General features: G+C 39.4%; 1 protein-coding gene across 3 annotated transcripts in view; it reads right to left on the bottom strand.

Moving 5' to 3' along the window:
• DCBLD1 (discoidin, CUB and LCCL domain containing 1) overlaps positions 1–14,338 on the bottom strand; it is a 48,874-nt gene that overhangs the window by 22,363 nt on the left and 12,173 nt on the right. For all 3 annotated transcript variants that reach the window (XM_032185019.1, XM_032185021.1, XM_032185022.1), the window contains exon 2: positions 10,123–10,335. In XM_032185019.1, the coding sequence (XP_032040910.1) occupies positions 10,123–10,335 (213 nt within the window). The remainder of the gene's footprint in view (positions 1–10,122; positions 10,336–14,338) is intronic.

Raw genomic sequence — 14,338 nt, 5'->3', positions numbered from 1 at the left:
AGTAACTCATTAGAGAAAAGAATAAAGAGAACATTTAAAGGCAATCCAAGGAATCTACACAGGGTGTGCTAGATAAACTCTCCAGATGCATACAGCTGAGGCTGCTTCAGCATAGCAGCTATTCAGAAAAGGCTAAGATCACAAACAGTGTACCTGGTCTTAAAGGATGTGTGTGCCACGAGTCATGTTGTACAACTAAGCAGTACTGCTTTGCTCAGAAAATTTCTGCATTTATTTGCCTTTTAAAAACATCATCAGTCCATTGAAACCCAGAGTTCAAGTTTCCAGAGTTTTAGATGAAATAAAGAGGAAGAGGAAGGGGAAGGGAGCAGGAAAAGGAGACACGAGTCTTGCACCTACGTTGAATTAGATAAGAGTTTTATAGCTACCAACTGCAATACGTTGGAGCAGTCCGCAGGACACTCCTTTGTTGCCACAGCAGGCATGTCTGGGACTCTTTGTGACTACATTTTCTCCTTCAGAAGTCAGTTCCTGAGGGGAACTTGCTTTTGAAATCACCATAGTCTTTGCTCTTCTGTCACCACGCCTGGGTGCAAACACTTGTCCCTGGCTGCCGTCAGATGTAGAAAATCATAAGCAATTTGGGTCTGCTTCTTTGAATTTATGGTGATGCTTACAATATAAACCACTAAATAAGAGGTTTTGTAAAATGACAAACATTTTTTCCTAAGAGAAAAAACAAACAAGACCCTTTAAAAGCCCTCAGACCACGTGTTTTCTTGAAGTGTATGACAGCTTCTGTATACTAAAGCAAGTTGTTAGGATAAAAAATGATCCCTTTGATTTTTCCTGGACAATCTCATTTTCTTGGTGGTGGTGGACACCTTATGGTAACTTGGAACTGACTTCTGAGATACATGTACAAGAAGCTATAGTCAAAGCGCAGCACAAATTTTGTGTGTAGTAAAACAGGCTTCTAAAAGCCTCTTCATTTTATTTGATATTCTTTGGGGGTGGGGAGGTGTCTTTCCCAAATAGTTCACCAATTTTAAAGCAACTACAAGATCAGCCCATAGAGTAGCCCAGTCAGAGGCAATGACAGCCAGCTGTCAGCAGAGTGGGACAAATTAAAGGAGGAACTCTGTCTTTTGGCTTATAAAAATTATAAGGCAAAGCCAGGCAGGCAGAGAAACAAGTGACAATTGTGACATTTCCCTCGAGTACTCCTGTGTTGAAAATGACTCACGACTTAGTCAGAGAAAACAATGTCTATAAAAAGGGTTAAACAAATTGCTTAGGAAATGAACTTATCAAAAAGACAGCATTTGACACTGTGTCATACCAGACAACTGCACGAGTGATTTATTTGAGAAGGTCTTTTGTGTCAGATTGCAGTGGGAGAAGTAAAGTGCTAACTTAAAATTTTACTTTTTTTTTTTTTTTTTTTTCCTCCAGAGTGGAGAAAGAGAGAGAGAAAGGGGAAGAAGAAAGGAAGGCATTGTGTTTCTTCAAAATAGCAAGATTGAGAAAGCTTTAATCTTTTTCTTCTCTCAGGGACTGACTACATGTTTTCTCACCAATGCTCTTTGGCTTTTTCCCTTGCAGTGATTTGCAGTGACCTATCAACTCTGTAGGTATAATTTAGATCGCTGACTCACTCAACCGCACACTGGCTGGAGCAGGACTGTGTGTCTCCTTCAGCAGCAAGTCTACATGTGTCCCAGGTAATTATACAAACAAATCACACATAACAAGAAAAAATAATAAAATAAAAAAAATCTAGACTCATGGAGTTGTATAATATGAAAGCCAGTAATTCAGATACAATCAACTTAAGAAATCAGCGTGCAATGCCTGAAGAGAAGTTTCTACTGTTAAGTATTAAATCCAATATGGGTTACAAAGCTATCGTTATCTCACAGTTATGCCAAGTTATGCAGGTCTGGTGTACCCAGAGACTCCAATGGGTAGCTCCACACTAAGGGAACCCAGGACTAATTACTTCAAGGATATAAAAGCAAGAAGTAGAATCCACTGCAGGGATTAATATCTTTCCAAATGTTTATCAGTTATCTATCTGCATAGATTAAAAAAAAAAAAAAAAAAAAAAGGCATTTATAAACACCAGAGAGCATTCACTTGTTCTTTGTTCCAAACAGATGAAGCCTTGCACATATTTCGACACAGCTCTTCTCAAGAATTCAGTTAGTATCAGCAATACACAACCAAGTCTTCAGCCTTCTGTGAGATCTAGTAAAGCTTAATTCCAGGCTACCAAATACAGAAATTAACACTCAGAGCTAAGGTTTAGGAAAAAAAAAGCATTAACTCACATGTAATTTTTGTTTTTGGAGATAGTTTTGCCTTTACTACATGAAAGAACAACAGATGTGCAGTCAGTTTTTATGAAAAGGTGTTATTTCTTGCTCTTTAGTGCTTATAATGACCAATATTGACCAATGTAAGCATATTTAAATTACTTAATAATACGGTTTTCTGTTTAGCAGCTCCTCTCCTTTGTCCTGTGTTTGCAGAGTGGCCTTTTTGACCTCTGATTCTCATTTTCCTCTCAGTCAATTCATTACACATTGACAGTTTTTCAAGAAATTCCCCAGGTAATAACCGGTAGTGCTTAGAAAACAAAACTCTTCAGGGTCAAGGCAGTTCTTTGGGTTCAGTTTTGACAGAGAATTTTACACTTTGATCCGTTTTCGAATTTCCTTCAGAAAAATATGATTGTTCTTAACCACGTGTACTCTTTCCTGTGTACTTCCATACAGTAATTCTCCATCTAATTTCATGTTGAAAAAGGCAGAGAAAGGTTACCCTCCCACGCTTCCAACGTTTCAGCTCATGGTGTGCCTGAGTTAGATGCACTTACACTACACATAGTAACACCCAGCATGGTTGTTCTCCATTGACTTACCTAGTCTCCCATCAATGTACTTACTGTAAGATTTCATAGACGTTAAGACTAAAACCACTCAGCACATGCAGTGATTGGACTTAATCTGAAAACAGCCTGTCTTAGGCAGTATTTTTGAATTGTGATTGAAGTGACAAGATCACACGTCAAAAATACAGTTTTAGCATCTACTTTTAAGACTCGTATGTGCTCCCTGTCTTCTCTGTCCATTTCACCAAGGATCTGTTGACTTCTCCAGGCTGTCTATATGAATAACTGAACAACCTCAGTGGGGAGGAGGGATGAAGGCACAAGCCTTGGTTTGTGCCTGTATACAATGAAGGGGCTTGTTTAAAGAGCCCTGTTAACTTTTACTGCAGCATTTTGACTTGACTCTGCACAAAAATTTAATTTCTAAACTTGGGACTAAGCCAGAAGATTTTAAGATCCCCTTTTAAAATCGCCAGATCCCGTTATCAGTTTTTAATCTTCTGATGTTGTGAGGTGGGTTGCTTTGCATATTCGGCTTGACAAACGAGTCACCAATGTTGATCTCTCTCCCTGTTTCCTGTTTAAGCGACTCTGTGGGATGTCTGCTAGGCTAAGTAGGCAGGATTATTTGGTTTGTTTACTAAGAACAAAGAAAGGATTTTGATTTAATAAACAGATGTGTTCCATGTCCTGAAACTGAGTAGGTGTTCTTCACATTTCAGTGTTACTATATCCACATGCCAGGGCCTTTTTTTCTTTTGGTGTCTCACTAATGAGCTGACCCAAGTGTAGTTCCGTCTGTTCACTCCAGATTCATTAATATATATGTATTTTTTTAAATTCTGCAAGAGAGCTATTAGGAGCTTATGGATTGTGAATGTACCTATTTTAATATTCTCTATAATTAAATTAACATTTAATGCCTTTCCTCCAGAACTCCTGATCTGTTGATATGGTTTAGGTGGCTTAAATGAAATACTCTTATTTTGAAATTATTGTCTCCAAACAGTATTAACATCCTGTGAAATACACAGTAAATTGTCTCATGGATATCCTTTGGCTGGCATGTCTGGAGACAGATGAGATTATTTTATGCTTTGTTTATTTTTTAAATTTTAGCAATAGTCTACTGCTTTTGTCTTTTTCATAATAGCGTTGTCTTGCAAATCTGATGATCTTTACAGCATTGTCTGCTTTTATGAAGTCTAGTTTACTTCTGCTGTCAGCCAGTCTCTGGCATATTTCCTGAGATTACTTTGTTGAGTTGTGCTCCTTTACTCTTTCTACTTCCCTCAAGAAGCACTGTGCCTAGAGGACTCACTTCTTTCACACCAACTGGCAATGCCTACATGCTGCTTGTTTCTGTAGTATTTGCTATTTTCTGCTTTTTTTTTTTTTTTTCTTTTTTTTTTTTTTCTGTAAGGCTTTTTTCTTTCTTTTAAAAGCAATTCTTTTTGTCTTTGCCTATTGCGCGTCTGGGCCATTCTGCTTTCAAATTCCTCATCTTCATTTGAATTCTCCACTTGGATGTTTGAAGAGATCACTAGAAAACTTAGTTTAGATATAAACTCATAAAGACCTATGGTTCCACGGACAATCTCCCCTTCTGCTTTCTGTCTTTAACATTAGACTTGAAGAACAACACATCTTATGAGCAATGTGTGCAATGATCCTAGGGTTATGCTTCTCCAGAATTATCATTTCCTAAAGAGTTTGTATGGGAAATGTTTTAAATTGTCATCTTCCCTTTTGTCAAACAATATGACTTGAAAGTACCTCAATAGTAGGGTAAGAACAGGGGATGCGATGAACGTGGATTATGCTTGCTTCATTTCTGAGCTAAAAACTCAGCCAGTGTGCAAGTCTTTCACAAACAGCTCACAAAAACTGCAAGGCTGTTTTATGAAAACATATGCATTCTTGAAATTTGTCTCCATCCCACGTTCACAGAAATGCTTCACTTTCATAAGAAGTAGCTGAGCATAACCAGTAGTTCTTCCTCTCCTATTACCAAGAAAGAGAGAAGAGAAACCTCTTCTTTGCTCCGAACCTGTGATGAACAAGCGCTGGGGTAACCAGCACCACCCACAAGGATGTGCCACAAGATGAAAAGCGCAGGTTCACGTCCTTCTCTGCAGGACATGGGGAAAGTGGTGTTAAAGCTCAGTAGATATGAGTTGATAGGGTAGTCACACTCATTAGTCAGGATGAAACAGTCTGGTTATTCAATATTTAACTGTACAACACAGGCTGACCTCAGAATGAGTGTAAGTGGTTCTTGTTTTAAGAAAAAATATATAACTTTTAGTTTGTGTCTAAAAGGTTGCCAAAGATTGTGATAAAGGAAAGAAAAAAGTATCCAAATAGAGTTGGGCTGGAGAAGTAATTACAGTTTAAAAACGAAAGATCTGGGCCACCTGCTCCCACAGTCTGTAGGTCTGCCTGCTTGACCCCAAACGAGATCTCCCCTTGTACTGTGGTTTTAGCTAAACCCACAGACAGAAGCATAGCAACAGCTAGGAACCTTTAGTAAAGAGCTATACCTCTTTAACAACAGCAACAACAAAATAAAACCCAGAAAAATACACAATACGATTTATGCATCTAAAAGGACTAAAAGGTCATTTGATAAAAGAAAAGCAGGCCTTCTTTGCTCTATAAGTAAATCTTTCCAAAGCTAAAACCTTGGGCTTCTGTAACCCCTCAGGTGAAACCCAACTGTTAAAAGAGCTTTGACTGTTAAGAAACCGCTTAACTTGATCTTCAGCGAGAACTTGTCTGGGCATTTCACTGGATTTCCTGAAATACCAGAAACAATACTGTAATAACAAGTTTCCTTTGAGGGGTGAAAAAGAAACCTGGGCACACCCTTTATTCAAGCAAGACACTTATTACAATCTATAATACGGAAAGACTGGTTCGATGAATCGCCTTCAGCCACGATGACAGGTATGAGGCGTTGGAAGGCACTTGGATCTCCTGCACACCTGCATGCGTGCGCACACACACACACACACACACACACACACACACACACACACACGTGCACACTCACTCTCAGCAGCCATCAGACACTCACACATCAGTAAATGCTCAATTTCCCTAACAACCCTTAGAGACTGGCTGCGGAGAGGAGAAAGCATTTTCAGTAATTTCTCTTGCTATTTCACACTAGTTACTGACTGCAAATTATGCAAGAACAAGTTAACTGCACTAACTCTCCAAATTATTACTAGTCACTCAGCAGATCTGACATCCACCCCAGAGGAACACATCAACCTCCTACTGACTGCAAGTGAATGGAGAACTAAGTAGGCACTTATCTGTTCTTTAATCTCTTTCCAGTCAAGGCTGATGATCATCTCACAAAATTAAGGGAAAAGATGCTAAACCCTTAGATAGGGAAAGAGTGAAGAAAGCAAGAAAAAGGGTCAAAAGAAATACAGGAATCTGATAAAGTCATGAAAAGGAGCTGACTAAAAGCCGTTCCTGTTGAACTTTAAGAACATGCATGTTAATACATTCATGAGCAGTGCAGCAATGGCTGCTGTGTGCTTGAGAACGACAGGGACCACATGGTTAATCTTGTTTTCACATATCCCTTTAACTAATTAAAAAATCAAAAGCTCTTTTCAGAGCTCAGTATTTTTAATATGCTCAGCTAATGCAATTAACTCTAGAAGAAAGGCATTTCAGTAAAGGCTGCACCTTGTCCATGCTGTGAGATCATGCTTTCTATTATCATCTATTCTATATTCCTTTTGTGGGAGTAAAATAAATAAACAAACACCACCCTATTTTCATCCAGTGCAAAGCCATGCCTTTGAAAAGGGACATTATAATATATTTAGTTCTCCTGGAGACAGCATGTGCAAAGATGTGTTAACATTGAAAGATTTGTCAGACAAAGGTGACTCAGTTTCACCAAGACTGGTGTTAGACTGACTACCTTTGCCGACTGATGATTAATGTTTTCACATCTAAGTCTGGATACAAAGGTAGCAGTTTGAAAGAAAAGACTTGTTACAGGGTTGTTCTTCTGGTTAACATAGAGGAAAATAGTGTGCAGAATAATAACCCTGAAATACAGTGTTCAGCCACTTTATGTCTCCAATTTTAGAGCTTCATTAAGATTACTTAATGACTATCTTTTGATGGCAATATCATAGAAATATAAATGCAATGGCTGCCTTCACAGGTTCATCAAAGCTGAGAAGTATCAAAGGTGAGAAGAGCTGTGGTGTAAAGTTTGTGTTCCAGCTGAGCAGGGAGGCTTTAGTAAATCAGTGTACACAACACTACGTGCTTTTGCAGGAAGGAATTAAGTCCACAGTACTCTTGGGGTCAGACTACAAAATTAGAGGAATGCCCTGAACCTAAATAAAACTCCCAAATTAGTGTTCTGCTGTGTAATCTGTAGTCACGGGCATACTAAAGTGAAGAAATCACCTGGCTAACATAAATCCATGAATCCACTCATTTGTGTATAACAGCTTCCCTTTAGGGCATGGAACATAAATACCCTGAATGTGAACAGAGTTGCTCCTTGTGTATTCCATGAATCCCAGAAGTTTATAATGATGAATGAATCAGTGTTATATATAAAGAGTTGTGGGAGAAATCTGAAATGAAAAGAATATTTTGCCATCTGAAGACTTGTTTACACCAATGTTGTATTTACATGCATATAGTGTGGTGCTTTGCCTCTGACCAATTTTCTAAGCTTCAGATACACTCCTGAACAGGAGACTGTATGCATACTGATGTTGCCTCTCCTGTGTTCTGTGGAATTTAAGAGACCAGAATAGTATTTAAACCGTATTTCCCTTTGGACCTTATTTTCTGATAATTGCATACCTCAAAGAGCAGAGGCTGTCTGGCTAATTTGAAGTATGAGCAATATTCAAAGTGCCAGGCTTCATAGTTAGCTTTTTGGATTTTCCTTTTTAAACCCAGGTCAAATACAGACACCCCCAAGCATTCAAACATTAGTTTTTAATTGTTCCGATGTTTTCAATGACTGAAAAACATTTTTAAAATCTCCATTATCCTATTAAGGAATTTCAGTGGCAAAGCTCAATATCTTCTTGGCTGAAGGGAAGATGCTGACCTGCTTGTAAATTATTGTGAAGAGGAGAGAGCTGTGGAAAGGAGATCTAGGCTCAGAACAGCTACCTAAAAGGACACACAACAAAACTGACTGTACTTAGCCATGCCTACTCCCAGAGCTTCTTTTGCTTACACAAATGCATATTAAATCCCAGAACTATAGCAAAACTGTTGAAACAACTCGCTTAGAGAAGTCCTAATCTCATTTGTAAATTCCCATGCCTTTTAAAACACAAATGGTGCTGTGAATTTATGCATACAGCCCTATTTCCTCACTGCACAGATTCACCTGAAAGTAAAGCGAAGTCTCTGTACGTAGGCTAGTGTGAAAGTCTACAGCAAGCTGCAGACCAGAAAAACTATTGCAGATAACATGTCTGCTTAAGCCACAAAACTTGTTTAATCAGATATAAGCAAAATCTGCTAATTGTGCAGTTCATTACTGAGAATGCAAATTATAGTCCACATGCATCAGACATTACCAATCAGGTATGAAAATGGGTGTGGGAATACTTGAAAGAAATTCATTACATGGATTTGATTGCATAATACACCAGTATTCCGTTTATAGGCTGAATAACTGCGTGACTGAGCTATGTGAAGATGCCTTGGGGCCGGTGTGTAAGGAGCCAAAATTTCAATCAGCATTCAAGCTTCATTTTTCACTTCAAAAAACAATATATTGATTTATCCTTGTTTCCTAGATAAGCCTTTGATTAGAAATGTTAAGATAATATCAGTAAAAATTATTCAAAGTTATGATAATGCAACACTAAACACGTAACACTCACTGCCAAGTACAGACAACATGCTTCAGGTGAACAGAATTCGTTACTTACAGGTAAACGAACATAAACATAAATACAAAATACATAAATCCAAGCACACACAAACAGAAGCGTTCCTTATGCCTCAAATCAAGCTATACACAAGGCTTAGATATCAGCATGTCAGGGTTCACTCTTGTTGAAGGCTGTTTCAAAATATAATACCTCCCTCCTGATGAACAATAATTACCTTTACCTTCGTTTGTGAGAGAAGCTTTAGTACCTCACCTGATCTTATCTTACCAGATGAGTTATAGGCCTATCATGCTCGTGAATGAAAGGCAATCATCCCTCTTTACTATTATGAGTCCTGAGTCTGGGAGAACCACACACTTCACTGAGACAAGCAATGAGCTGGGTGACCTTGAAAACCTGCAAAAGCTCTGTGTAGCTTATCTCTTCATTTGCTTTTTCCACTGAACCTGTTCTGCCTGTAATGTCCAGCATAGCACATTCAACTGCAGCTGACTGGAGGCTACAGCCTGCTCACAGCTGGCAAAATCTTACAAACTTGTTATTCACATGTTTATTCCAGTATTGCAGAACTCCTTTGCAACTCCATGTCTTTGGATTTAAATCTGACTTCTGAAAAAGAGCTCACTGTCCTGAAAATCTGTTTGACTCTGCTAGAGAACAAAAGCCTCAGCAAAAACTGACTGGGAAAACTGATTTGAAGAAGGCCTCCAGTTCTCTTAGGAGAATTTTGTTATTATTGTTTTAAGTGCACATTTAAAACGTATTTAATCACCTATCCTCTTGTGCAAAACTCTTACACGAGTGTAGCCTGGCTGCACACGTTTAATATCTGCAAGTATTAAAGCCTGTGTGTTAGCAAAGAATATCAGTGACTAACAACTCGCAATAATAAAGGTTATCTTCTCTCCTCTCCAAGGCCTTGACAGACTAGGAAATAGAGAGATGAAAGACAGTGGGCTCCAACTTCTCATCTCTGTGTAGTTAGTGAGCTAGCTCTTTCTTGACCAGAGAAGTATGTAGTGCTGATATAGATCCATGTGTTCACTGTATTACAACCATGATAGCTCCACAGGCCTTAGGGCACAGCTCCATAGGCCTGAGGTCAGAGCCCTGTGGATGCGTGTGCCAGAGGAGGGCACAGCCCCTGAGGACCAGCAGCCCCCCTGCAGCATTCCCAGCCTTGTCAGCACATGAAGTGTGAGAGCAATGGCTCTGCATGCCCGGAACAAAACACTTGAATATGGAAAGGAGGAGGAAAGAAAAAAGGGTAACATTCCTTGTGCTTTGCTGAGCTGGGATTTACTCACACTTCTCATAGTTCATGTATTTACCATTGCTTTATCTTTTACGTACCATGGACTGTTGAAGAACTGAGGATGCTAAGGTAGCTGGATTCACATTTCTGTGATTCAATGTCCAGGTCTCCAATTTTTAAGATCAAGCGTTTTCCCTGAGGTACTTGGATTTTCTTTTCACAAAGAGTGTAGTTTGGGTATGTCCCAGGATAGTTCTTGGATGCCAGGGTCCCACTGTCTTGATACATCACCATGTGCCCACATCCATCCCCTGCAGAAGAAGAAACAATGAAGAAAACCAAAATGTACTCCTCAATAAAAAAAAAAACTGTAATAAAATAAAATCTGTAATAAAATGCTGACCACAAAATCATCTCATATGCACTCTGCCTTCTAAAAAATATTTTGTAATGCTCCACCTTAGTTATGCAGTTGTTGGAGAACAGGTAATTAAAATAAATGGAGTCATATTTATCTTGTAAAGCAGTAGAAAAGAGGGTTGGAAACACTCATGAATTAAGATGTATTTGACAATCCTATATAAACAGTCTTTCTGGTTTTGTTTTACAGCCAAACCCTACTGAAAACTTAAAGACGCAATTTCACATGTAATAGGTAGGATCCCTCCTTAAAGAGTTTTCTCTCAATTATCATTCCATATTTTATTTCCACAGAAAGAGCCATCAGGGAGAGGGTAACTGAATCACGCCTGAAAGCACAAACATGACTTAACTGCATACTATCACAGACCTGACTCATCTTACTTTCCTGATGGTTCTCTTGCTCCACTTGCACAGTACAAAAAGCAGTGGGGACAAGGCAAACACAGAAAGGTGGGACGAGTATCATCAGCCCTACACACAGGCTACTTCACAGAAGCATCCCTGGAAATATCAGTGCTGCTGCCTCCTTGCTAACAGGTCATGGGGCGGTGCTTGCCTGCTCCAGCATGGGAAGAATGCTGCCACTGGCAAATTAGGTTTTTTTTTTTTTTTTTTTTTTTTTTTTTGTGGCCATGTGTAGGAGTGAGCTCAGCTTTGGGGACTTTCCTTGGTGGAGAAGCATCTGAAGAGCAGCTGCAGCAGAACATATGACAACAGGAAAAGGCACATGGAAATACTGGGGGGATGTGGGGGCTGACATGGAAAACAGGATGCATCCACGGAGGGGAAGGAAGCAGGTATCAGATAAGAGACCTTGACGACTAAAGGAAGCAATTTTTAGTGAACTATTTAAAAGTATACCAGTAATGTGAAATCTATATATTAAAGCTAGAATTATTTGAAAGAATCTGCTGAATCTTTCAAATAATGAAAACTATCACAACAGTGGAATTAGTGCCATATCTATGTGCATGTAGCAGTCCTCAGGTTTAGGTCAGTTAGGGCACAGGCGCTCTTTACATAGAAGTCTTATATTCTGTTACCCTTTATCACTACAAAATTGATACTAACTCTAAAAGTGTTAAAACAGAGAATCCTGAAGAGCTGGGAATTCATGTTTACTTTACGCATAATTTTACTTTTGGGGATGTTTTGGTTAAACTGTTTTGACCTGGCCATTTTAATTACTACCTGAATTTCCTTCCACAATCACGTGGAGGAACATACTTAAGATTTGGGAAGATTGTTTAAAAGTAAACAACTAGAAATGAAGTGTTGATAAAGAAATGTACCATGCTGGGGGCTGGGGGAAAGTGGCATGCTGTGCAAAGATAAGCTCCAAGCTATCAAACTTTGACTCACTACTATATAATTACACTGCCATTTCATGCAACTCACTCAACTGCTTTTTCACAGGCAAGAGTGTTTATTTTGAAGCTTTATCATTATTTCTAGCTTTGTTGCCTGCTATTTAATTCTGTCAAAGGTTCATGCTTGGAATAGAGGTGAATAGGAGACATAGACCCAAAATCGTATCGCCATAAAACACATTAAATATGTTTTTTCAGATCTTTTTGTTCATATGCTTGAAAAAATAGCTGTTGTTAAAGTTTTTTATCCTAGCTCTATTGATTTTAGAATGCATGGGAAAATGCTAAAGATGAAAGGCAAACTGGTCTCTTGAGAAAATCATCTTTTTAATGGAAACTTTCTGCAGCAGGAATTAAAATATAAGGAGCAATACGCTACATATGCTGTCAACTTTCTTGATCCAGAGAGGAGTCTGGGGAGGTCCAGGCAGCATAAAAACAGATCACTGTGGGGAGGACACAGGACAATCCTGCAGCCTGTGTAGCAAAAAAGAGCTGCCCATGGCTTTTTTTTTTTTTTTTAACCACATTTCTAACTGTAAGCATTATTTTAATTGGGCTGATGAAAGTAAAGTCACTGCAGTCTGTAGTCTTGGTTTGCTGCTTGTACTCATTGGTGAGAGAAGAGGGAAAACAAAAGGAAAAAAAGTTATACATCCACAGCAAAATGTTACGGGGACAAACTCCTTAAAACAAAAAGTCCAGTGTTTGCATTGCCTTCATCTCACTGCGTCACATTCTGGCCTGTGTCACCTCAGTAAAATCCCAAGGATCCTCTATGGTACAACTCTCCTAAAAAAGCTGAAGAGACGTCACTCTCATGGTGAGATGCTGACAACTGTACAGGTCACAGAGCACTGTATTTCTGCAGAAAGTGTGCAGGCAAAACTGTGCAGAGACCTCAGCCTGCCATCCCCCTCTTTGGAGGTTATACAAGGTCTGGTCCCTAGGGAAAATCCTTTTTAAAAATCTGTGAGTCAGCATTCAAATGTATTAAGACCAGAACATCTTTAGAACTAAGAAAGCATATTTGCTATTTTCCAACTTTTCACTTGTGCAATGTAGATAGCACAGTCATTCAAGTACTCCAGCTGATGAGAGGCAAGCGCAGCATCATCTTGCACCTGTAACATGCCTCACTGCCTCTGCTCTGCCTGCCTACCTCAAAGGAATAGGTCACGGCAAAAGCTCATCTGCCAAAAGAACTGAAGCAATGTACAAAAAGTCAGGCCGAGTACTAGTAACTATCCTTTATGACTCCAGCTCTACATTTTGAATTTTGCAGCAGAATTACCAGAAGAAAATAAAAAGTTACACTGAAATTTACTGGAAAATGCACCCCAGTGAAGGAGTCTGAAGGTATGGAAGCAAAGCAGAATAAAGTTCAGGATCTGCTAATTCAAATAGATTTTAAGACAAAATGCAGAAAAATAAATGTATAAAGTATAACTCTACTATAAACCAAAGGCTCAGGAACGGAGGCTGATTGAAAGGAATTCAAGATGTATCCCTGTATCGCTGTTCAAAATTTCAAATAAAAAATATGAATAAGGTTATCATTAGTTTTGTTCTTATTGGTATTTTTACGTGAAATTTAGTTTTTCAATAGAAATGCATTGGCCAAACCTCAAATACATTGAGTTTTAAATCCAACTGCTTGTCCTTATTAAAACTACAGTTCGAGTTTCTCATGTCACATTCTTTCATATAGGCACAGCTCTTCTGGCTGGAAATAAGTGTATTTAACCGGTCAGTTCAAAGTAGGGTTTCTTGTTCACATTAAGTTTTCATTTAGCATTGCTTTTGGGTGCTGTTTTCTATCACCCCATCTGGCAAGAAGTTGATGGCCTTGCCTCAGACATCCAGGTTTCATCGCTTCCCACTGGACTCAAGCTAAGCAAAATATTTGAGCACAAGGTATTCAGCAGCCAGAAAGTCTAAACATGCTTAGATTTAATAAAATCTCTCCTCAGCACCAGAAGTTCCTAAAAGCACATCAAACATGCTTTGTAAACTGTGTTCCCACGGGCATTTGAATCAAGATCAAGATCGCAGCCTCTGGATTGAGGGCACCCGCCTGTTGGCCTACGCTCAGGTTGTACGAAAGATCACACAGCGTTGGAATTAAGACTGTTTACCATGAAGATAAAAATAGTCTCCTGTGGGAGATGATGGAAATACCTCCCCGAGGACTGGGAGGTGCAACCAGCACCTTCTGCTGCAGAACCAGGTCCCCCTGCTTGCCCTTTGCCTCTGCTGAGAGTAACGCGTACGTGTAAAATCCAGCCTGGTCTCACCCAGAGGACCTCAGGATGTGGGCCATGCTACCTCTGTGGAGAGTGTGAGGGGATGTACTGATGGGTGGTAGTATTTCTCCCCCTTATCTGCCTGCATGGTGGATGTGTGTGGAAAAAGGTGAAGGGAGTATCCCTGGGTGGCCATGTCTGGGCTGGGCCTGGCCATGGTGGCTGGCTCATGGGCAGGAGGGTCCCCTGCCCTGGAGGGACATCAGTGGTGAAAC

The sequence above is a fragment of the Aythya fuligula genome, chromosome 3 (genome assembly GCF_009819795.1).
Source record: "Aythya fuligula isolate bAytFul2 chromosome 3, bAytFul2.pri, whole genome shotgun sequence".
In the NCBI taxonomy this organism is placed as follows: Eukaryota; Metazoa; Chordata; class Aves; order Anseriformes; family Anatidae; genus Aythya; species Aythya fuligula.
The sequence above is the reverse complement of the archived record's forward strand: the minus strand, read 5'-3'. Positions and strand labels throughout refer to the sequence as shown.